The sequence below is a fragment of the Equus przewalskii genome, chromosome 10, assembly GCF_037783145.1.
Source record: "Equus przewalskii isolate Varuska chromosome 10, EquPr2, whole genome shotgun sequence".
Taxonomy (NCBI): domain Eukaryota; kingdom Metazoa; phylum Chordata; class Mammalia; order Perissodactyla; family Equidae; genus Equus; species Equus przewalskii.
Genome location: NC_091840.1, coordinates 54,234,688 through 54,261,404, shown reverse-complemented (window position 1 = coordinate 54,261,404; position 26,717 = coordinate 54,234,688). Strand labels below are relative to the sequence as shown.

Below are 26,717 nucleotides of genomic sequence, written 5' to 3'. Positions count from 1 at the left end.
GGTATATGATGGCAAGTCCTGAACTAGGATGGTAGATCACCAACACCACTGCCTCCTAAATATTAAACGTTTTCCTCATCTGACAAGCTTGGGCCTCAGAGGCTCCAGTGCCAAAGAAAGAACCAAAATAATTTACTCTCACCTTTCCTGACCTCTGGCAGATGATTCACAGTCCTCTCCTTGGGTAGAAAATTTTTTTAACCCGAAATATCAACGACTCTGCTATTCCTCTATCAGTTCCTGAAGGGGTACTGCTTTGACACAAAGGCACATCAGCTTCTAGCAGATTCTTACAGACTCCACACAAGGGCAAAAGAAGCATTTCGCTTGCTGTAGACGACATTAAACTACAAGGCCCTTGATGGGTTGACCAAAGTCTTCAGGGAGAGTTTCAAGGCTTAAAAGCCCCAAACACACTCCCAAGTTGATCATCCAACTAGGAAAAAAAAACCTTTAAACTAGTTTTCTATCATAGTAAAATGGAGAGTTTATTAAGTTTCATGGAATGAAGCTCACAATATGCCCTGAAATCCTTCCAAACCTAAAAGTAGAAACTTATAATTGATTCCTCAGTCTCTGACTCAGCTAACCATCAACTCTGACATTGATTACACAAGCCCCTCTGTGATCAGCAATAATTTTACCTCAATTACGTACAATGTCATTATTATGGGTTTCTATAGGTAGCCACATCTCTGAGCTAGCAGTTAATTAAAGGCAACAAGAGCATCACTTTTGATCAGACTGAGCCAAGATATCTACTACCAGCAAACAAATATAATTCCTCACGCTACACTGGCCAAGTCCTGATTAGTCTAAACGCTTCAAAGATACCCAGGGAGCCAGTTAATTCAGGAAGACCCTCCTGGGATTACCAACACAGCATAATCGTCAAGGCTTTACCAAAATACACAAGACCTGAGATGCCTTCCCACACAGTCATGCAGATGGAATCAAACAGATTTCTGTTGAGCAGAATCTTAGCTTTGGATCTCCGTAGTCCCAAGTTCTTCTGTAAGGTCCCCAGGTTCATTGAGGAGCAAAAAGAAAATACTTTTGTCTGAATGATGTAGCCCCAGCTGAAGTCACTACCTTCTGAAACGACAAACTGGGGGGGTAAAAAAGAGGCTTATCTAATCTAGATGACAGCAAATATCCCAAATAAGAAAATACCAACAAAGCACACAAATGGTTCATTAACAAAAGGATACAAATAGAATACAAATAAACCATTAACATGAAAAAATCATCAAATTATAAAATTCTTCTGATTATCTAAAAAATTAAAATTCAGTTTTTGCCTTTAATACCACACACAAATAAAAAGAATCCTAATATCAATGTTAAAAAGGGTATGAAGAAGTCTCTTCAGAATTTATCACAGCTGTACTTTTACATCTATTTTTATTTGATGTCTACCTTCCCCACCACACTCTAAGCTCCAGGAAGGCAGAAATTCTATTTTTCACATGCCTCAATGCCTAGAATTACACCTGACACATAAATCCCTAACATTTGTTCAGTAAACAAATGAACACAGACAAACGAATAAATGAACAGATTACTGCCGTGAATATAAATTGGTCCACTTTCTAGAGGGTAATATTTAGCAAACATCTCAAAATGTCCTTACAATTAACCCAATAACTCCATTCCTAAGAATTTATGCTTTAGGAAGTTAAAGATTATACAAAGAAAGTTATTCAAAGCAGTGATATTTATGTTACATTAGTTGCAAAAATTATGGGACATCCCTAACTGGAATACTACATTACCACCAAAGAAAACACACCACAAAAGACTACTGACATTAGAAAATGTCAGTAACAGTAAGGGCCTTTTTTAATCAGGCAATGTGTCTAATAAATTATCATTTCAGTAAAGCATATGTGCTTATGATAATTTATAATACATACACAGGCCATTCTCCAAAACTGGTGATTAATTCAAGGTACTACAATTATAGGTAATTGTTTTCTCCTTCTACTTTTCCGTGTTTCAGTTTTTCTACACTAAGCATTTATTATATCTGTTTTAAATATAATCTCCTCACTACTCATACCAGAGCTTTCTAAAAGGGATTAATCTCTTCTCTAAGCCCAATCGTACTGAGGCCTAGAGAACAAGGAAAAAAATGGCCTTAAAAAATACATCTATAGGCACTTTCATATGCCTGCTAATACAACCTGGACATTCCCATACCCCTACAATCTTGGAGTATTTCACAAATGCTATCTTTTGGGATTTTTCAAGGTATATGTATTAGCTAAATTTAACAATAATTTAATCTCCAACAAAACAGGAAAAGCTTATCCAACACAATCCCACCCCCCGGCACCTCCCCCCAACTCCATGCTCCAATGATTGTGCAGGCCCACCCTCCAGGGGAACCTGAAAGAGCTGGACTTCCAGTTACACACCCACCTTGAGAAGGTTCCAAATGGATACCCAAAAGGTGGCAGCCATCACCGTCAGCACACTCCCACCCCCAGTTTAGGGGAGAGGAGGAAGAATGTGCTAATAATTCTCTGAGTTCTTCAAGGGTCCCCAGACTGTTTATACCATCATCATTCACATCCTTAACAAGAAAGGCCTAACCTGCTGCACACTCGCACTAATTCCATTCACACAGAAGCACTATTGCTATACACGGTGCTGAGAGTCCCAGCCAGGAAACGGCAATGTTTACAGCACAGCAAGTTGGTAAAGGTATCAGCACCTTGTCCAGGCACTCAGAACACTTTAAATCCACGTAACGCCTAAAACTGGGCCAAATCCACAGGACACTGATGTTCTTAAGCCTCAAATTTGTGAGGGGTCCCATGGAGACAAGCGAGACACAAAACTGGTGTTGACCAATTCCAACAAAACTTTCTATGCAGAATGGTCAAAGTGACCCCTTCTTCTGTGATGTGTAGGTCAGACAGTGACCCCTCGACATTCTAATTAAGCTCCTCATCAGCTCCCTAAAGTTTCAAGTTGAAGTCTCACCATGCACCAATAACAAGATACTAGGATTTCTGGAAAACTATCCACATAACTGACTTTTTTTTTTTTTTTTTAAAAGATTGGCACCTGAGCTAACATCTACTGCCAATCTTTTTTTTTCCCTTCCTTCTCCCCAAAGACCCCCAGTACATAGTTGTATATATTCTAGTTGTAGGTTCTTCTAGTTCTGCTATCTGGGACGCTGCCTCAGCATGGCTTGATGGGTGGTACCATGTCCACGCCCAGGATCCCAACCAGCGAAACACTGGGCTGCCGAAGCAGAGCGCACAAACTTAACCACTCGGCCATGGGGCCAGCCCCCTAACTTACTTAATAGCCATCTTTCTAGTGGGCCAAAGCACGTAATACGCATACTCATGAAAACTGTGTCAAGAAAAGTCACAAGGCTTCTTCTGGTTTTCATCAGTATCCCAGAGCCCACGCAGTGGCTTCCAGATGACATCCCTGTCAAGGCAGAGGCACTCAACACACAGCAGATATTCTCAGAATGGCTTCCCTGAACTCTAGCAAGGAACCAAAGTGCCCACTGGTTCTTAGGTCATATTTATTTTTCCTGCTTGGTAAACCCCAGAACATTCTATAGTTCCATTTTAACTTTCAAGCACCCAAAATGAAAGAAACACATTAACCATATCTTCTAACCACACCATCAGTGTTTTTTCAATCAGTGTTCAAACCTTTTTCATCTGCGCCATGATGTAAAGAAAAGAATATCTGCACCACACAATGAAGGAAAAGCAAGGCTGTTCTTGGCTAAAGGCCAACGACTGAGAGCTCTAATGAGTTGCCTCAGGCCATAGAGCTAAGAGGGCTGTACTTCAGCTGTGTTCAAAGCAGCATCCAAACTGAGCTACCAAAACAACCAGATCTGACTTCTTGAAGAGTTTACTTAGAATAATATTACTAACTACACAACAAAGCCAGATTTTTGTCAAACGTTAATTTCTTCCCTTATCTGCCCAAAATATCAATAAGGATTGCCACCAGTCATAAGTAATTATATATTTAATTATATGTATGTAATATGTAAATAAATATATAAGTAATTATATATTACTAATCTCTTCTAGACTCAAACCTATATGAACTTCATTAGCAAGTAGATTCAGGCAATTTAGCATCATAGTGAAGGGACCCCTTTGGTCTGAGATGGGGCATGTTGATCCATCTCACAACAAAAAAATCAACTATCTACTAGCCAAAATGCTATCGGGTACCCACTCGTCTTTCCAGGCAACTGTAGATTAGCCCTCCATAGCTCTAAAACCTTACAGATTCAAAGCTATGGGCCTACTGTGTGCAAGGTAGTTTTGCTACAGACAGTATCTGTGGTATAATAAAAATATATTTGGTATTTGTCCCAGGTTCCTAGCACAGAGCTCCTACAACCCTTGGAATTTCCTAAGTGATAGAGCAGCGTCTTCTGTTATTCCTAACAAGCCCCTTTCAACCATACCTGAGTTTATACTAACAAGATTGGAGGAGGCAGAGTCATGACCCACATAACTTCAGGATGGGAACTGGTCTCCAGAAAAACCAATCAACTGATTAGAGGGTTACAACTTCCAGCCCCACCTAACCTCCAATGGAAGTGAGAGGGGCTGGACATTGAGTTCAATCACCAATGGCCAACAACGTAATCAATCAGGCCTATGTAATGAAGCCTTCATAAACAGCCCTAACAACAAGTTTGGGGAGCTTCCTGATTGGTGAACACATCCATCAAACTGCTAGGAGGATGATGTACCCAGAGAAGGCATGGACAGCCTCCCTCTCCATACTGTGCCATACACATCTTTTCCATTTGGCTGTTCCCGAGTTGTAAGCAAAGCGCTTACTTGAGTTCTGTGAGCCACTCTAGAAAATAACTGAAACGGGGGGGGGGGGGGGGGGGGTTCAAGGGAACCCTCTAATTTGTAGTGCGTCAAGCAGACGTGTGGGTAGCCTGGGCACCCCCATTTGCAGCTGGATCTAAAGTGGGGGCAGTTTCTTGTGGGCTGAACCCTTTTAACTTGTGAGATCTGACACTAACTCTGGTAGATAACCTCAGAATTGAACTGAATTGTTGGACACCCAGTTTGTGTCAGAGAACTGGAGAATTGCTTAGTGTCAGAAAACACCTCAGAGTGTCAAAATTTGAAACATTGAAAAGTGAGGAATATTAAGATTTCCTAAAGGCAACAAAAGTCAGTTTCAAGAAATAAATCTTTTCTAATTTCCATTAATACTTGTAATTGATGTTTTATGCTATCCAAATCTATAAGCAAGCCTAAAAAGAGGTGAAAAATATTCCAGTCCAATTAGAGATAAAGTGGGAAGATACGGTTTATGAATGTATTTTTCTCTATCACATATCAATAGTTGATTTATAAACTGATATGATAAAACATCTTATCAAGGATTATCAAGCCAAAAGTCCTTCAAACACCTTGGCAGATTCTTGATTTCATGTAGGTCTTCTCAGAGCAAAGACCGAACAATAAAATACATGACCACATTATACTAGCTCAGGAAAATCAGATAGAGGGTCTTATTTACTTCTTTTCCTTTCTATTAGACTCCACAATGGATCCCAGTTAACTTGTTAGTCCAAGCTCCAGGGAATACTTGACTTTTTGACCCTATTGCCCAAATAGCCTATCCCCAAAGCAAAAAATTCACACCAGCATATAAAACTTTACCTGTAGTAACCCTGCTTTTCACCATGTCCTTAGCGATCCAGAAAGACAAAAGAAGGAATCAATTTTGTTTATATGCATAATTTTGCATACATTTTAATCAATTAAGATCCTTTAGACAGCCTTCAGGTAACCTTTTACCACTAAATGGCACCTTTAAAGGACAATAAGGCTAAATTTTACTGACCATTTGCATTGACGGTTGGAGACAACCTGCACTCAAACACGTGACCTACTTACTTCTGTGAAGCACTGGAACACAAGGGTTTTCCCAGTAGCTTACTCTACCTGAAGCAGTAGAGCTGTATTTCAGTAAGATGACTTCCCCATTTCTAAAATACCATCAACAGATCAGCAATAATTAATAACTGCAGAGGAGGGGGAAAAAAGTCACACTATATAATTTTTAACTAGCATCAACAACATACTATGTTTATCTATCTAAGAACCCCTTTTTCTTTGGGAACACAGTCAACGTTTGAACATAAGCATTCTTCGCAGTCAGAACCTAAACACTCATCTGGATGACTTCTGACCGCTGGAAATTAGAGAGAGCACGCAGGCAACTCAGTGCTTTTCAGAACAGCACCTGGCATAACACAGGAACTCAAATACTTGTTGAATAAACGAATAATTCAAGCTATTCAAGCTCAAGTTTTTAATTTAACACCTTTAGAACATATAGTTTCAGACATCTCAATTGAGGGTTTTACCCATATTTCCTGATAGATCTAATTTGTTGCTTTTTTTCCATTAATCAAAATATGTCAAAGTAGGTTCTCTGAAAAAGTTAGCTAGAAGCTTTAACTAGAGAAATGCTCCTAACTGACAGAACTTCCTGACACAAGAATTAGCCATCTTCTGGCTTTAAAAAAGATATCTGACATTTTTAACTGCCTTGAATTGCATGACACGTGACAACTTTTGTATACTCAACTGACTTTTTCCATTTCAGTGATGCATTACACTATGAATTTTTTTAAAGAAATTTTATGTAATAATTTGACCCAAATTTAAATTCAAGTCCAACTGTGTTACTACCAAAGCAAATAACAGAGGTGGGACATGAATAAACATCTTCTATACAAAGCTAATACTGTACCTCTATGTATAAGCGATAACTACAGCACTATTATACTCCTCTCACCAGCATCTGAATAGCCTTGGATCCCACTGAATACTTCTCAATTTAAAAAACATCAAGGGGCTGGCTCCGTGGCCGAGTGGTTAAGTTCGCGCGCTCTGCTGCAGGCGGCCCAGTGTTTCGTTGGTTCGAATCCTGGGCGCAGACATGGCACTGCTCATCAAACCACGCTGAGGCAGCGTCCCACATGCCACAACTAGAAGGACCCACAACGAAGAATATACAACTATGTACTGGGGGGCTTTGGGGAGAAAAAGGAAAACAATAAAATCTTTAAAAAAAAAATCACGATGTGAATAACACCTTCATCTCTTACTGAACACAACTAAGTACTATTTGTTGCCTGCAAATGTATTCTATAAATTGAGGTTTTCAAAAGGTTAGACTAAAGTAAGATTAATCAAGAGAGTAAACAGCAGGCAGAGAGGATATGTTGCATCCTATCTACTTCCTGAATACATAGGACATGACAGTATCCTCATTGAATTTTCTCTAATTTGTTATCTACAACTCCTGTAAAATCAAATCAGTTTTAGAACATCATGGAAAAACTTTAATAATTTAGTTACTAGATGGGTGACTGAACAAGAATAGTGAAAAAGGAAAGTTGGTTAAGAAATTATTACTACTGAAGGGTGAATAATGACACCTGTTGGACAAGAATAAACAGGTCACTGAGAAGGCAACTGCTAACTGCAATACAAGAAGTTCACCAAGCTTTTCTATAACCTGGAAGAGGACTCTTGTTTACTTCTGTTCTCACCAAATTGCCTTTTGATGACTAATTCTGGTTCCTAAGTACAGAGAAGGCAATGCCCTAAACGACCTGAGCACTGAACATAAATTAATTAAAAAAGCTGCACTCCGGTTTGAGATTCATCTTAAGCAGAACTGGTCTCGCATACCCACTGGTTCTTCAACTTCACCAAAAAACGTCAAGAATTACTATTAGACATGGTTTTTGATTATCTTCACAGATTAGGAGGTTTTGAGAAGTTAAAAAGAACGCTGATTAATGAATAGGTCAACTCATGTTCCAGGGTATGAAGCACAGATAGATGTATGTCCACTTTTAATTCTCCCAAAGTACAGAAAAGCACAGTAAATGTTTGTGTATATGTGTGTGCATATATGCACATACTGTCATATCCACCAACACTGGTGCAGTTAAGTCAGAGATGATCAATGCTTAACTCTCTAATTTGCATTCGATGGTATGCCCCAAACACAAACTTTGTTTTTTGGCTGACCACAGCTACTATTTGCAGAGCCCAAAAATATTTGGAAACACAAGTTAACCAGTCCCCAACAAAATAGACAAAAATCACTGATGGTGGCCAAAACCACCATGTGAAAGACTGAAGGGGAACTTTATCCTCCATGAATCACACTGACAGCACCTAAACCCACTGATGGATCTTAATAAGAGCTACAACCAGAAAGCACATGCCACTTGATGCAATGCAACAACACACAGCACCACCTACGAAGTGTTCGTGCCAAAAATTTGAATCTCTATGTGATCAAGCCTCTATATCTAACCACGAATTACGAGGAAATATAAGGCAAAGGGGAACATGTGAAACACTGACTACTAAAAGGATGTAATCAGCCAAATCCAAATGTGCAAATGCGACAAAATACACGACCCAATTTTTCAATGAATAAACGGGCAAGAAAAAAAGGAGAGAAGAGGGAACTACCACAGATTTAAAGAAACTTATAAGACATATCAGCCAAATGCAATAGGTATGTGGACCTTGTTGAAATCTCAATTTAAATTAACGGTAAATGAGGCATCTGTAAGGCATGAGGAAATCTGAACAATTGAGGGGCTGATAATATCATTTTGTTTACTTAACAAAATGATAATCTTACTGTACATGATGATCCTGAGGTTATGTATTTAAGAGTCCTTATCACTTAGAAGACATGTGACTGATACATATGTGGATGAAATAATGATAATCAGAATTAGCTTTAAGATACTTCAGTAGAGATAGGTGGAGGGAGGAGGAACAAATGAAATAAGATTGGCCATATGTTGATAATTTTTGATGCTATGTAATGGGTACACGGGGGTTCATTACATACTCTTCTGTTTTTGTGTATGAAAACTTCTATCATTAAAAGTTGTGTTTTTTTAAGATTGGCACCTGAGCTAACATCTGTTGCCAATCTTCTTCTTCGTCTTCTTCCCAAAGCCCCCCAGTACACAGTTGTATATTCTGGTTGTGAGTGCCTCTGGCTGTGCTATGTGCGACGCTGCTTCAGCATGGCCTGACAAGCGGTGACATGTCTGCGCCCAGGATCCGAACTGGCGAAACCCCAGGCCTCTGAAGCAGAGCACGTGAACTTAACCACTCGTCCACGGGGCCGGCCTGCATTAAAAGTTTTTAAAAATTAAATAATGTTCTTCCTTCCACCTCTAACTAAAGGAAAGTGAGAGGGACATAAATCATTGCTAAAAGAATCAACTCATTGTTAAGAGAGCCTGTATACAAATATGTCCTCACCTATGACCAGACCAAGGTCGCACAGTCTGCCACTCATCAGCTGTCTTACTTTGGAAAATTTACTTAAGCTTTCTGTGCTTCTGTTTCCTCATCTATAATAATTATTATACCTACTTCAAAGCATTGCTGTAAGAATTAAAGGAGTGGGCCAGCCCCATGGCCAAGTGGTTAGGTTCACACCCTCCGCTTTGGCAGCCCAAGGTTTCGCCAGTTCAGATCCTGGGTGCAGACATGGCACAGCTCGTCAGGCCACGCTGAAGCAGCATGCCACATGCCACAACTGAAAGGACCCACAACTAAAAATATACAACTATGTACCGGGGGGCTTTGAGGAGAAAAAGGAAAAATAAAATCTTAAAAAAAAATTAAAGGAGTAAAGTACTTAGATATATATAAAGTGCTTAGAACAAGGTTGAGCACACAGTAAATAAGAGTCATCTATTATTGTTTGTACCGCAGAGTCTGTTTCTACATGTTCAGTCTCTCAAAGAACACAAGCTTCGTCAGAGTACTAGGTTCCAGATTTAATTCATCTTTAAAGACCTCAGTGTCTCTTACCATTAGTGGTATACACACATCTGTTAACTGTCAGATTTGGGCCTCTGTTTATATCACCTTATAATAGGTTCTCTAAAGGGGAGGGAATATGCTTGTATCTACTTGATCTTCATTTCTGATTAATGTTCACTTAATTCTACATAATGAGAAGATGAACACCAACATGGGAGTTGCAAATTTCTTCCAGTACATCTTTTCATCTAGACACTTGTGTCAGAATTTTGAAAGCGCTCATAATATCATGTAATGAGAATTCAAGTATTTACTACACCTTGTTTAAAAACCAGCACCCTAAATTGATAAGTAAATTGAAAACCACTTTGATTAGCTGGAGGTTTAGTTGGGAACGCTCTCTGGAAACTTTCCACATCATTTCTGCCCTGTATCTGTTCAAGCACAAAAGTTGTGTCAAACATCCCTTCATTGGGCCAGCCCTGTGGCCAAGTGGTTAAGTTCGTGTGCTCCACTTCAGCGGCCCGGGGTTTCACCGGTTCAGATCCTGGGCACAGACATGGCACCGCTCATCAGGCCATGCTGAGGTGGTGTCCCACATAGCACAACCAGAAGGACCTACAACCAGAATATACAACTGTGTACTGGGGGGCTTTGGGAAGAAGAAGAAATTAAAACAAAAAAAAGAAGACTGGCAACAAATGTTAGCTCAGGTGCTAATCCTTAAAACAAACAAAAGCAAAAGCTAGACTATTGGCGGTGAGCATGATTCAGTCTATACAAAAGCTCAGATATAATAACGTACACCTGAAATTACACAATGTTATAAACCAGTATGATCTCAATAAAGTTGAAAAAAAAATAGGGGCCGGCCTGGTGGCACAGCAGTTAAGTGCGCACATTCCACTTTGGCGGCCAGGGGTTTGCCGGGTCAGATCCCGGGTGAGGTCACGGCACTGCTTGGCAAAAGCCATGCTATGGCAGGCGCCCCATGTATAAAGGGGAGGAAGATGGGCATGGATGTTAGCTCAGGGCCAGCCTTCCTCAGCAAAAAGAGGAGGATTGGCAGTAGTTAGCTCAGGGCTAATCTTACTCAAAAAAAAAAAAAATATATATATATATATATATATATATATATATCTCTTCATTGCTAGCAGCAAAGTTCAACTGGCAAATGAAGGGAAACTTTCTGCAATGTGGGAGAATCACTAATTTTGTCATCGTTCAAAAATATCACACATTAAGCTTTCCTAAATGATTTTTAAGGTGCAATAGCTGTTGGAAATATTACTTCTTCTAGCAACAAAAACCATTTTTCAGGAGGAATTAACATTCCCACCACTTTCAAGATCCAAGATAATTAGGCAACATTCCCCTTGACATAACACAAGGTATACAGAATACGTGAACCTTCACTCTGCCTATACCACTGCTACCGTTCAGGGGCTTTGGTATAAAAGCCATTTCCAAGCAGATGGACTTTCTGCTGGCAGTTTATCACAGGCCACAAAGATAGTGATGAATATCCTGGAGGAGGGGCCGGCCCCGTGGCCGAGCGGTTAAGTTCGCACGCTCTGCTCCAGCGGCCCAGGGTTTCACCAGTTTGGATCCTGGGCGCAGACCTGGCACCACTCATCAGGCCACGCTGAGGCAGCGTCCCACATAGCACAAGCAGAGGCACTCACAACTATGAACTGGGGGCTTTGGGGAGACAAATTAAAAAAAAAAAAAAAAAGATTGGCAACACTTGTTAGCTCAGGTGCCAATTGTAAAAAAATATATATATATCTATACTGGAGGCAAGTAGGGTTTATGGCAAATCCTAAAAAGCCTCATTTTTCAACTAACTTCAGTATCTATATAAATTTCAATAGAACTTGTTAAACTCCAATAGTAGCAAGTGCAGTCGTTCTGTTTCTTAGGGTTGCTGAAAAACTTAGTTGAGTTTAATAAATTCCAAACAATAAAATTGTAGTTATTGGGTGTAGATTTTTGCCCCATGCAGAACAGCTTGACCCTCCCTCTACTCCTTACTGCCCCTGGTTTTCTACACCCCACATCCAGTAAAGCCAAATGCTCTCCCGAGCAAAACATCATCTTTTACAGACACTTCTTATCAGGTCAGTAAACTGACTAATGACTTCCTCAAATTTCTGGAAAGATTCACAAAATATCCTTCCTTTTCTTTATTGTTTCCTTTTCATTATTACCAATTTAAAAACAATTAGGGATACTTATTCAAAAAGAATAGGTTCACAACTCAATGAGAATCTGTCATTAGGATACCTCCACTTTTTCTCCAAATATTCTGATGTGCAGCGTTACCAAAAGCAATCACTACCTGTGATCTAATTTCTATTAGTGACTTCAAGGGTAACAGTCAGCTCTGGAGCATCTAATTTTCTAAATAAAGATCCCATTGCTATACAAACATTCCCAAGTAAAACAATTTTTAAAAGCCACTAAAAGTTTTTAAAGCTATCAAAAGTGTAAGCAAAGCTACAGAAACTCAACACTACCAGAACTTTTAGCACTCAAGAACCCTACACAGCCATGGCCTGAAAATACATTGAGGGGGCGGGGGGTGGGGGGGAGAGGGGACCTAACAGTGCCCCTGTGAGAAACTAACTTATTAACAGAGTATTTGCCAAACCTCTGACTACTAACACTTTGATTAGCACAGGATTTTGTTAGGCATTTTCTGAGGAAAATCCCTATGCCCCAAGGTCTTTAATGGGTCACAATTCTCATCCACATAAAAAACCAGAATGTTGATACACTAAGGTAAATTTGACATTTATAAAAGTTTTTCTCAAAAACTTTCTTTCTAGGCAAATCTCACCCCTCCCTCCAAAAAAAATGGTTTTATAAAGCAAAGCAAATCATATTCTAAAGAACCGTGTTTACGCACCAGCCCATTAAAGCCACTGATGTATAATTCAAATTTGTTCATAAATCACATAAACATCTTCACAAGTACAAAATCATTATCTCCAAATGATAAATGATGAATTAATCCACCTTCTAATGTAGGAGCTCTGCAATGAAAAGAGTATTTTTCCCTAAAGTAGTCCTAGATTCAGACTTCAGAAAAATTCAATGCCCAACACTGGTAAAAGAAATATAACACTGTTGTCTTAAATAATTATAACTTTATTTACTTATTATCTTAAATATGTATTACCTTAAACATATATACTCAGAAAACCAAAAGGCAAATAAATGCACAAACTATAACTGATAAAAAGGAGGATCATGAGGTGCAAAGTGGATTTTTATTGAATTTCTATAAAAATCTAGTTGCAAAATTAAACGTGTAATCTCACACTATTTGTTTGTGTGTGTGACTACCCACACACACATCTCCAATAAAACTCCACTAACTTACAACAGGCAGTTGTAACAAACTGATAGGAATAGTGATACAGCAGCATCAAAAACAAAAACTGTGTGAAAGTCAAACAATGGAAAAAAATTAATCCTTCAGAGCTTCCATTAGTCATCAGAATCTTTTCACAATAAGTCTTGCTGATTTGTGACGGAGAATTGAGCATTTGAAGCAGTAGTCCTCAAACCTACTGGACTTCTAACAATATCCAATTTTGCTCTCTTAGTACCCCATCCCCTCCTCCAGTAATTATATGATATATAATTATTTTTAATGAATTAAACGTAAGTTTTTCTGATAATTTTGAAACACCCTTAGAATAAAACTGGAGATTCTGGTACTAGAGTATGCCCTGATAGGTGAGAAAACACTCCTTTGGTGATTTCAAGTCCTTTATTTTTAAAGAAATGAGTGACCACTTTCAACATAAAGTCAATGTCTATATTCCAGAGCAAACTGGAAGAGAGAAGACAGACTGCAAACATTCCAAAACTGCACTTTTAATTTTTAAGTCATGCAAATCACAGGACTAGTCTTAGAAAAAAGTGTTAGTATATGTAAGCAACTGAAAACTTAGCCTAAAATACAGGTACCAAAAGCACAAAAATAAATGCTGTCAACTTAGAGCCGGCCATCCCTACCCACATCCCAGCTCCAACCCTCCCTGATACGTGTGCTCCCTTTCCTAGAGTTGTCCACTGAGGTCTGAGCCAGCACAGACAGCTCTGCTTAACTTCAAAGTAGGGCAGACCCATTGCTGGATCTCTGAACCACGGTTCCCAGTCAGGAAAGCATCCATCGTGAGACCACAGCACCCCTCATGCTTGTTCTCTCTCATGACAGAACACGAAGAGCAGAGGTGCCCAGCACACATCAGCTCCTGCACCACTTCACCCTGGGTCCAGCTACTCATCAACCTGTAGCGTCAGTAGTTGAACACTTAGAATCAACGCAGGACCAACTCCAGTCCACTATACTAAGAGCCCTCTAAGGGCAGGGACCTACTTGATTCATTTCCAGACCAATAATCTCCCTCACTATATAGTATCTAGGTATCCAATATGTGCTTCATGAATGAATGTATAAAACTGTGTTGAATCCCAAAAGCTGGAAAATAAAGAGGAGGACCTCCCAAAGAGAGAGGAAGAAATAAAAAGGGAGACATGGGAAAGCTGTCACAGTGGGAAGACGAAGTGAAGACAACCAACAGCGAGCATCACAGTGGGATTACATATGCTTCCTTGTTAGATTCTTCCATATGTACGAAAGTAGGCAACACCACAAACCCATCATTCTGTAACAACAGGACAGGGAAAGGACCATGTAGACAGTCTAAAGGCATTTTTAATCTACCTACAGAGCTATGTATAGACACTGTAGTCACAACTGTAAACTTAATAAGATCAATACATTTCTCCTGTTTTGTGTCCCCAACAGGACTAAGTTAGAGAAAAGAGCAACAACGTGAATGTAGTTTTAAATTTCTTAAATGGTCAGTGGTTTTCTTTCATCAGATTTTGTCAATATAGACATGAAAAACTAAAAATTATATTAAATATTAAATAGAAATATTTTATGTTAAAATGTAAATGAAAGCTAAAAATTGCCATAGTAGATGTGTTAAAATTAAAATACAGGGGCAGGCCCAGAGGCATAGTTGTTAAGTTCGCACACTCCGTGTCAGCAACCCAGGGTTCACAGGTTTGGATCCTCACTGCAGACCTATGCACTGCTCATCAAGCCATGCTGTGGTGGCATCCCACACACAAAAGAGAGGAAGACTGCCACAAATGTTAGCTCAGGGCCAATCTTCCTCACCAAAAAAAGAGAAATTAAAATACAGCATAAAATAGAAGTTGCAACTTCATTACATATAGATACATATCATATATGGAGATTCATTAAGGGCAGAAAATCATATACTATTTTTAGTTTAAGGTAAGTAAAGGATGATAATAATGGACCAATTAAAAAGTTTTTATCCTAGGGTTTAGCTGCCCTACTCTACCACTCATTACATATTTATATCATGAGTGAACCATTCAAGATATAAATTGTTGCCAACTACATTTCAAAGGAAGTCACAACGTTCAACTAACGGAAATTAAGTATTTTGATTCTGTCAGAAAATTTAAAAACAGCAAAAATGTTTTCTCCAGGTTAAACTTTTGTTTCCTTTGAACTCACTTACTTAAAAATGATGCATATCAGAGGATCTAAAATGTACAGCATGGTGACTATAGTTAACAATACTATATTATATACTTGAAAGTTGCTAAGAGATTAAATCTTAAATCTTCTCACCACAAAAAAGAAATAATTATGTGAGGTGATGGAGGTGTTAACTAACCCCACTGTGGTAATCATTTCCCTATACATACGTGTACCAAATCACTACACTGTTCACTTGTTCACCTTAAACTTACACAATGGTACACATCAATCATTTCAATAAAGCTGGGGGGTGGAGAATGCTATCTATCAAAAAGCGGCCACCATTCTTCCCCACTGTATAAACAAATAAGCAGAACAACAAACTAGTTACGTTATATTTGGGGATATTTTTACGTTAACTGGAGAGTATCCTCCTTGACTTAGGATTTTTTAAAGTGCATTTTACACAAATGATATCTAAGTTCAAAATGCATTTAACTTTATAAATTTTACTGTATAGAAACCTATTCTGTATTCTATGAAGACTAGTGTCCTAATATAGAACGCTAGTCTATATTGGGGGGTTGGGAGGAGGCAGGAGGAAGAAACAAGCTTTGTTTTAAAGAAAAAAAAGTTCAGATGCATTAAATGCATGTTTAAAATAAATCAGTTGTAAAGCATGCGATCTCTGAGTACCGTTATATACTTTTTGCACCACAATCTGAAAAGCGAACTTTCCTCAATTTGTGATTTAAATCATGGTTAAATCCAAAGACCTACATACATCTTTCTATAACTGTATATACATGAATACCTATATGTAGCTTTCTATACCTGTATACATCTAAATCTAGCATGTCTTTCTATACGTATATACATCTGAATATCTATGTACATCTAATATCCATATACCTCTTTCTATACCTACATACATTTGAATACTTATATATATCTTTCTCCTATTTCAATTTCAAGTGAAACTATAACACAATTTTTTTGTATTTGGGAAAAGAATGAAAAATGGAAGCTCTTTTAATGTAAAATTGCCATGGTTGGTTAGTTGAAACAATAGTGGACACATTCCCAATACCAAGACGGATATGAAAAAAAATAAGGAGCATAATATCATAAAATTTGTAGCTTACTTTGTGCCTTTTCACAGAAGTTTATCTGAAAGCCTAAAGTAAAAGAGATAAGTTCCAGTTCATTTACTGTAAATCAAACAAACCAAAATTAGAACATGACATTGCATTTTTATATTTCATTTTGAATAAAACTAATTCAAGAAATTTCAAATCATATAACTGTGACTATCCCAGAGATAACTATAACACATGGGCTTTCTTTAAAAGTTCAACTCTTTCTGATATAGATGGCCTGTACTATACGGAACTGAAATCAAGTTTAACTTATATAAGCATACTGTCTTTACCTTTACTTTCCACATCTATTCAATAAAAAGAATAGCTATTAGCCCTTGGAAGTGAGGAGTAATTTTAAAGTAGTTAAGACTACTTTAAGTGCTAAAAAATTCTCAAAACTCGAAGTTCTGTCATCAGTCCAAAATCAATACAAGTGGCTAAAAAAGGAAGCGGGTGAAGTTCTCAAAGCATAACTACAGACTTGCTCTTTTTATCTAATTATAGTTGAAGCGACCAGGTGAATGGATTCTGAGGCCTCATACTGACATCCATCTCTGCATTATTTCTCACTCAGAAGACTTGCTAACTGACCCAGAGTCCACCAGCGAACACGGGCTAACTAACTAGAACATGGCTCACCTTTTCCTTGGAACTCCATTTAATCTTATCAATCACATCAGATAAAAAGCTATTAGCTAAATCTTTCTAGACCTCTAAAACACTATACACACACACACACACACACACACACACACAGCCCTGCCTCTATATATGACTATGTGGAGAAAAAGATTATACATATGAAACAGGACCTGCCAAAATCAGAAAGCTGGTGCTTACCGTACAGATCTGAGAAAGTACCAAATAGCCCCCCTCGCTCATTTTACTCAAAGGGCAGGGAGGGGTCAAGGGGCCCACCAGCAATCTCATACGAGAGGAGAAATACAGTAGGAAAGAAATGGTGAGGAAAACTTCCAATGTCCTCAACTGTATGAAAAGCAAGTTTGCAGCTATGCTATAATTAGTCCATTAACATTCATTCGCGTATGTTCACTTTTTGAGGTCTCCCTCGTCTCAAAAATTCTGTCTAAATTCTGTCTTCCCATTCACATACTTTAAGTCCTGCATCTCCAGGTGTACTAGATATCAGCTGAATCTATTGCTAGTAACCAGTTAACTTTTAAAACCTCGGCGCCTCACTCTTTTTTAGCCTGGTATCTGTCCCCTTGGACTTAATTTTACACAATCCTCTACTTCAAATTTGAGTCTCTTTTATTTGATTTGGGCCCAGGCAAGTTTATTGTCACTAAATCTTAGACCCCCAAAAATAAATCTCAAGATGCATAGGGCAGACTGCCAGGAAGCCTAGAAAAGAAATAAAAGTACGGGGGGCTTTTCCCTCCCTCCTTTTTCTCAGCAGGCCTCTCCCACCCTCCTTCCCACATTTCCCCCTCTTTCTCACCTTCTTACCTCAATCTTGAGAACCCTTAACTGGCCATAACTCGAAACCTACAACGTACAGATCTTCCTTGACTTACGATGGGGATAGGTCCTGATAAACCCATCGTAAGTTGAAAATATCCTAAGTCGAAAATGCATTTAATCCACATCACCTACTGCATGTCATAGCTTAGCCCAGCCCACCTTCAACGTTCTCAGCACACCTACATTAGCCCCCAGCTGGGTAAAATCATCTCACACAGAGCCCATCTTATAATACAGTGTCGAATACCTCACGTCATTCAATGAATACTGTCCTGAAAGTGAAAACAGGATGGCTGTCCGGGTACAGAGCGGCTGTGAGGGTGCCGGCTGTAGTCACCCTCGTGGCCGTGGGACTGACTCGGGGTGCGGCTCGCTGCCCCTGCCCAGCACCACAGAGAGGATTGTGCTGCAGATGGCTAGCCTGGGAAAAGAACAACATTCAAAATTCGCAGGCCGGCTTCTACGGAATGCGTATCGCTTTCGCACCGTCATAAAGTCAAAGAATTGTGTCAAATCATTGTAAGTTCGGGACTGTCTATACTGTATTTACCAAATAAAGTAACCTTGTCTATATTAGTTTAAAAGGCTCTTCAGGATGCGTGAAGTGTATATCAAAACAATAGGCAAACAGTATTTGAGAAAGTAGAATACAAAAATGAAGAATGTCAGGAGACCAGGGTTCTAGTTCCAACTGTGAAACTCAAGTTATTTCACTTGAGGCCCAGTTTTCCTCTTTTATATATAAAATTAAGAATAATATCAGGTAATCTTATCGTAGAATTTGAAAACAGTGTGTCTACACCTAATCCTGCATGTGCGGTGGCCCCCATGAGGTGTTGTAACCATCCCCATGCCCTTCCTCTGGGCTGATGGTAGAATCCAGGGAGGGTGCAGAGCAGCGGCATAAGTGCTTTCCCACCTCTTCAGTAGTTCCTTCTGGTTCCCTGGACATCCGGGATTTTGGTACTGCTGAAATAGGATCATATGAATGACAGAAGGAACCCACACTAACGTAAAGCCTGTTCAATGAAGCCTACCTAGTACACCCAGGGAGGGCAACTTAGTATGTGGCTGTGGGCAAGTATTTAACCTCTATAAGCTTCAATTCTCTCATCTGTATAATAGAATAATAATACCCACAAGTGTTTTTGTGATGATTAAATAAGGTAATATATCTGAAACGTCCAACACGGAGTCTGGAATACAGCAGGTTATTATTATCATAGTCATTATTATTGCTGATCTCTCCCCCAGGTGAGCAATGATTGTGGCACCTTCCTGACAAGGCCAGCTTAACCTACACAAAAGCAGGCCCTCTCCTTCATTCCCAGTCACCTTGAGACAGTTACAAGGGAAGAACTCCACACGGCTCGGGGATCCCCAGCCTACTCTCTCCGCCTCTGCCTCAGCCCTTCCTAGACCCGGCCCAGCGTCCTGAGGACTCGACAACTCCACAAGAGAGGATGCTTCTCCCTGGCAGGACCCTAACCCAGATCTCAGGGATACTGGCAAGCACGTCAGGGGAGCCACTTAATGTTGCTTATTTTTTAGCAAAGTCAGGCAATGAAGAGACATAGGCACATCAGATATATATCAGAGATGTATCTGGCAACATTCTTCTTGTTTTCCCCTTCGTAAATTTTCTTTGAGTGATTTTTGGTAAGATGAAATACAATACAGCTTGCAGAAGCTGCCGTGGCATCCACTTCGATCGTCTTTTCCCTGTGGTGGGGAATGATGCGGTGTTCTTCAGGAATCAAGCTGTGTAGGATGTAACTGCTATCTTCTTTCAAAAGGCCCATCTTGAGTTGTGTTACCTGCTGGCCCATGCTCCCTTTCATTGTGTAGCCACAAGTTAGGTCAGTATTGTCACTACTTGCTCTCGAATCCTTTCTGAGTACACATTAATTCTGGACCTTGCCAAGAGTGTGAAGAGACACATGAAGACTTTCTGGAGTTGAGGGGAAAGGCCTAGAAGCTAACCCATGCCCATTTGCAGGGACAGTAATGACAAATTTAGCCAGAATGGCAATACATGTTATTAACTCTTACGCTAAACTGCTTCCTTTTAATATACAAATAATGGAAAGAGTTCCATTACCTTTCAAATCTACACTGGTCTCCTGGGCCAATGCCTAATTAAAGTTTTCTACTTGCTTGTAGATTCCCAATCAAAATGCCTCCAAATTCAAGATGTCACTGTTTAGAACTCTATATCATAAAGGAGCATCAGGAAGCACGGTGGCTCCAAAATCAACCCAGAGGTGGCAGGACGCTTAGAGCTTCCACCCCCTGGAAAAATCTAAAATAATCTCTTCCTCCTACTCCTGAATCTGCATCACGTCTGGCAAAGATTCTTCCCTCAGACCCGAGAGGCTGAAATGACTCAGAGAACCCATGCGAGCCCGCATAGTGGCGCAGTAAGAAGAGCAAAGGCAACCCATCACACAGGTGAATTAAAACCCACCTTGACTGGGGCAAATTACTTACTTAAACGTCAGTTCCCTAATCCATGCAGGGGCCTGTGCCCAGCCACCCATAAAAGGTGCATATAAGCATCAAATTATGCAAAAGCAGTGAAAAAGGCCTATGATAACTATTAGTTTCCCTTTCTTAATTTTCAGTCTGAATTAAAGATTCTCAGGTTGTCTCATTTGGGCTGCCTCTACCTCCTAGAGGCGGAGAGTGCAAAGGAGATCAACCTGGCTACATATAATGGAGTTGATCATGACCTCCGGACCCCTACAAATAAGGAAAACTCCATGGGCCCAAATCAATCCAGCTTCTCAAATAGGTAAAAGAAATGGAATTAAAAAAGAGAAATTTATGAAAAAAGAAAACATGACTCAAAAATAGAGGGTTAACTAATATCCCATCTTAAAGAAGTTTCAGCATAAATTCACTCTGATAAGGCACACCAGAGGAAAATGTGAGAAAATAAGTATCCTAAAAGGAATATGTTTTCCAATGTTTAAAATTTTAATACTAGGATTGCTCTCTTTTTCTTTTCTTATTTTTTCTTTTTTGGTGAGGAAGACTGGCCCTGAGCTAACATCTGTTGCCAATCTTCCTCTTTTTGTTTGAGGAAGACTGTCACTGAGCTAACATCTGTGCCAATCCTCCTCTATTTTGTATGTGGGATGCCACCACAGCATGGCTTGATGAGCAGTGTGTAGGTCTGTGCCCAGGACCTGAGCCCACAAACCCCAGGCTACCTAAGCAGAGCACGTTAACTTAACCACTATGCCACCAGGCTGGCCCTGGGTTTCTCACATTTTTAAGGGAACATAGAGAAATGCAATATGTGCTTTGACCAGGGATTAATTTCTAAGCTGGACTATTATCAGGTTATTTCAAATAAACAGGTAAAAAAAAAAAAAAAAAGGAGGCTGGGCCAGTGGCGCAGGGTTAAGAGTGCACATTCCGCTTTGGCGACCCAGGGTTCACCAGTTTGGATCCCGGGTGCAAACATGGCACCACTTAGCCATACTGTGGTAGGCATCCCACACATACAGTAGAGGAAGATGGGCACAGATTTTAGCTCAGGGCCAATCCTCCTCAGCAAAACGAGGAGGAGTGGCAGCAGATGTTAGCTCAGAGCTAATCTTCCTAAAAAAAAAAGTATTTAATACACTGGAAAAAGCAAGCAATTCTATAGTTTGGAACTATATCCACTGTCCACACAATTCAGTTCTTTAAAATTAAGATAAAGGAACCCTCCTACGGTTCTTGAAAAACTGTGACTAAATGGTAAAAACAGTCAAATATTATCACAAGTAGAGCACTTCATACATATTTTATATATTCAAATATTACTGGGAGAAAAACGTATATTGATTTTAAGTCTTTCTTCACCTTTTCTTAACAGAGATGCTTCGTTACACTCGAAAGTTTTGCATAATTTTTTAAAGTAGAATCAGATTATCCTTTTTTACCTAAATTGATATTTATAAAAGATTCAGTTGATGGCAAATAACTACGGACTGGATTAGTGCAGAAGTTTCCTGTGATACATGTATATTTGAGACTCAAGAAACAGCAAAGAAAAACTTCTAGATCAGCACATCAAGAAAATCAGAAGTACCTACAATACAAATTTTGTAACTATTTCGTAACAAGTACTTTACAAATGCCTCTGTGTTCTTCAGAACCAATTATAGATTCTAACCAACTGAACTGTTTTTAAAAAACTTTTTAAAAACTGACATTTCTCAGCTACCCGAGTGAAGTTTAAGGGAAAGTTTTATGTTTCCCTGCTTTAAGTCTTTCATAAAAATTTAACTTCTTGTGTTTATGAGATCTTTTAAATCTATTACATTTTAAGTGACTAGTAACTAAAGCAGATGAATAACCCTGTCTAATAACAACCCTTATATACTTATAGATATTTTGTAATTTTCAAAGCACTTCCACTGCATTAAATGATGTGATTCTCACAACAGCCCTGTAACATATTATCTCTATTCTAACAGATGAGAAACTCAGAGTTGAGAAAAGGTGGATAATTTCCCCAAGGTCACAGAGCATGTAGTGCTCTACACGGCAGTGCAAGCAGGATAAAGACCCATCAAGCATATTCTGCAAGGAAATGCTCGATAATGAAAAGTGGAAATCAAGAAGTTAGAGAGAAGGGTAGCACCAAGTAATAATGAAGCTAAAGAAACTGTGCAGGGGATCATGAGGGGTCAGGGACTCATCTACTAATAATGAAAGAAGCCATTAATGAGACCATTACAAATCACAGTATTGTTGCTGTTAACAATGATGCTGGCTAACATGTATCATGTCTTACTATATGTCAGGCCCATGCTTTACACGCATTCTCAAAGTACCTGTGAGGTAAGCATTATTCCTACTTTCCAATTGAGAAACTGAAGCTTTGGGGAGGTTAAATATCTTGCCCAAGGTCACAAAAATCTTATGTCCTGACGAGGAGATTCAAATACAGGACTGCAAAGCTTTGGCTCTTAAGCACTATAATAGTAAGAAAACAGTATTCCCCAACGTGGTTCACTCTTGGGCCACAAATATCAGGCCATGAAAACGTTGCAGGGTCATCCAAGTGCCCAGCTCAGTGCTATCACACAGAAGGACCTCCAATGCCTTTTAGATGAAATGTACTCCATATGTCCCACAACTGTTTCAACGAGCATGATCATTAACAACTCCTAGAAAGGCAGTGTTCTGGGGGTGGCAAGTGGAAGCAGACTGGGGGGAAGAGGTGGCATATACCACTATCATCTAAGGATCTGAAGTCTTATCTAAAGCCAAAGGTCTTTGGTAGATGAAATATGGGAGGTTAGGCTCTAACATTACAAAACAAACAAAAAAGAGAGATCCTAAATTGCTGCTTAAGCTCATGCATTATAACCTGGATTGCACTAGACAACATCCTGATAATTTCAAACACTTCTCTTCATTCTGAGTAATCAAAACAGGTTCAAGAGGTTGGCATAGTGGTTAAGCTCTTGAGCTCCACTTCAGCAGCCCAGCCTTTGCAGGTTTGGATCCCAGAGGTGGACCTACACACTGCTCATCAAGCCACGCTTTGTTAGCGTCCCACATACAAAATAGAGGAAGACTGCCACAGATATTAGCTCAAGGACAGTTTTTCTTGAGCAGACAGAGGAAGATTGGCAACAGATGTTAGTTAGCTCAGGGCCAATCTTTCTCATCAAAAAAAAAAGGGGGGGAGGGGGGAGTTCAAGAACAAGATATAACTAGCAGGTTCCTAAATCCATCAAGGCTAGACGCAGTACTGATAAAAGAAAATTCAACAGTAATTCAAAGAAAAGTCTTACATAAGTCCTCCTTCTCCCTTTTAAAATGGGTTCTGCTTACTAAGAAGTTCAGTTTACTTGGTGCCAAAGCAGAGGGGTGGGGGAGGAGAATGGAAGGTATCAGAATAATTCCTAAGCACAACCACTCTGAGTTCCTAGAACTCTCCATCTCTTTCTCACTTTGGAATCTTCAAACACACTGCTCCCTCTTCTTTATACTGAGAGAGTCGTCCTTCTAGACAGGTATCCTTTGATCATCTTATCAAAGCACACTGCCCTCTCCCCTATTATCGTCTATCACAAAACTCAGCTTTTCTTACCTTCATCACACTGATCTCAACTAGCAATTTTCCTTATTTACCTGCACATTGTCTTCCCTCCCCGACCCTGCTAGGAGGGTAAGCTCCCTCAGGGGTGAGACTGTCCGATTCACTCCTCTCTGTATACCCAGCACGAGAGTACTATGCCTGGCACTCTGCAGGTGCTCAATATTTTTTTTAACAAAAATAAATAAATTTATACAGCTTTTTCAAACTATCAAGTCCCTGCCCCACCCCAGAAAAACTTGCTTTATTTTTATAAACTTTTTAAGTCACCCGTTTTGGATAAGCAACACAATCCTAAATTGTCATTTTGCTGTTTCATTTCCCCACCACCACCAGGAGGAGTGGAAAGCCATAAGATGAGGAAACCCACCTTGTATTTCACCGGTATACTGTGCTGTGCACCACAGTGGCATCCAGGAACTAATTCAATTTGAATTAATTATCTGAGGGTCTGCACAGAAAGTGTCCTCTGAGTTCTGACATCATCCTGTCCATATATCTATCACCGTTCTGTATGTCTATTAAAATTATCTCACAGGGAGAGCGACAGGGATATAAAAATGACTAAAATCCTGTCTCTGCTTCCGGAATCACACACCCTCTCATAAACACGAAATATTCAATAAATGTTGAATCTAACTAGACATACGGTGAAGACAGACCAAGGCCCTTTAGGAAGAGTTCAATCAAAGAGTCAGCACCGTCACCCTCACCACCAAGGGTACGCCGACGGATTCTGCTAATTGAATATGAGCAGTTCGCTAAAGTCGTCATCATGAGATATTCTGAAACTCTGGTTTTAAAAATAGCATTACTACTCGAAATCCCCCAGTAAACTCAAGGAAATGATCCCCATTAGGCTGGGGCCTGGTATTTTCACAACACCCTCTGTCAAGAGCCATACAGAGCTAATAAGCACTCCCAGTGGGGAAAGCCATCAATTAGGAGGGCTGCCTCAGATGTCCAGACACTGCACAGTCCCACTGTGACCCCTGCCTGGCTATTTCCTGTATCTCTCCTTTCACACCGAATTCACTCTTTTCATTTATTTACTTATTTTTTTCTGCATGCAACGCTAACACAGAAATCCCTGGCCCGAGACAAACCGCCTCTCCCAGGCCAAGGGCTGTCTACCTACCTTACAGGTGGCACAGGCCCGAGAGACCCTCCGCCCCTCCCAGCGCATAGAAGCCCTGCAAAAGTTGGGAGACGTGGGGTGCAACCAGCCCCCGGGGCCCTGAGGTCAGCTCGGCGGTCGGCTCCGGCTGGGCCCCGCAGGGACCCAAGATGGCCCTGCGCGGGGCCCGCGGCGGCGGTGGGGCGGGGAGCGCGCCGGGGCGCCGGGCCGAGGGGCGCGGGCCGGACGCCGCCGCCGCCGCCGCCGCCGCCGCCTACCTGAGCGGCCGCCCGGGGAACCGGGCCCCGCGGCGCCGCCCGCCCCCCGCAGCCAGCCGGCGCGTTCCCGGAAACGCGGGCGGGGCGCGCGCCAGGTAAGCGGCGCCGCGGGCGGGCGGACGGCCGCGGGGGCGGGCCGGGCCAGGTGGGCCCGCGGGCCGGCGGGGAGCCCGGCAGGGCCGCGGGGCCGCGCGCAGGCGGAGGCCGCGTTCGGGGCCTGTGCGCGCCAGAGCCCGGGTCCGGGCCGAGCGCGGGGCGGCCGGCACGCGCGGGAAGCGGAGGGAGGGCGGGAGGCCGGCGCGGGCGGCTCCGGTGGCTTCCTCCGCCGGTCCGGGGGCGTCCGCGGCGGCGGGGACAGGCCGCGACGACGCCGACGGCCGCGCCGGGGGGCCGGGGTCTCGGCGCGGCCGCGCTCCTTACCCTGCATGCTGCTGACGGCCGGGTGGCCCGGCGCCGGGGACCCTGCGGGGCCCGGGGTGCCGCTGCCGCTGCCGCCCCCGGAGCCGCCGCCGCCGCTCGGGCTCGGAGCCGCCATTGTTGGGAGTGAGGAGCCGAGCGGCGCCGCGGCGGCTGCAATGCAGCAAGCTCGGCCTCTCGCACGGCCGAGGGGCGCGGCTTGCGCCTTCGGGACCCGCCCCCGTCCCGCCCCGGACACGCCCACAGCCCGGCCCGCCCGGCCTGCCGCGGAGCCGCCCCAGATGCTGGGCTGCGGAGCCGCTCCGGTGCCTGGTGCTCGACCCGAAAGGCGGGCAGAAATCCTCCACCAGGGCAGCGGGGCCTGAAGAGGTTTGCAGAAGTAGGAGAGTGTGTGCATTTGCAGGAAAAGAGGGCGCATATGTAGCTTTCATCATTCCCACGGAGGTATGTGTCCCCAAAAGTTTAAGAACCCCCCTGTTGGAATCTCAGAACTCAAAATCAGAATAGTAAAGCTGAAAGGGGGACATGCTTCTTGTCTGGTCTCTGACAAGGCACTTCCAGAGGGGACTTGGCTCTAGCTATGGTTCCATCTGGAGCTCCAGTTAAGCCCTGCCTAACACCCCAACACGCTGCACGGCCCTGGGGTCTCGTAAGGGGTGCTACTCAAAGTACTGTCAATAGACCCACCCCAAAGCTACTGAATCAGAATCTACATTTTAATCATATCCCCAGGTAATTTGTATGCACATTAAATTTGAAAAACAGTATCTTAG

The 26,717-nt window shown here is 41.4% G+C and overlaps 1 protein-coding gene across 2 annotated transcripts in view; it reads right to left on the bottom strand.

Moving 5' to 3' along the window:
- Positions 1–26,146, bottom strand: part of MAP2K4 (mitogen-activated protein kinase kinase 4) — a 132,859-nt gene extending 106,713 nt beyond the window's left edge. Inside the window, exons 1-2 of one of the 2 annotated variants that reach the window (XM_070561113.1) lie at positions 25,948–26,122; positions 16,545–16,577 (exon numbers count right to left, since the gene is read on the bottom strand). In XM_070561113.1, the coding sequence (XP_070417214.1) occupies positions 16,545–16,577; positions 25,948–26,062 (148 nt within the window). In that variant the 5' untranslated portion in view covers positions 26,063–26,122. Of the gene's footprint in view, positions 1–16,544; positions 16,578–25,947 lie in introns of both variants that reach the window. The other variant, XM_070561114.1, reaches the window with a different exon arrangement.
- Between the last annotated feature and the right edge of the window lie 571 nt (positions 26,147–26,717).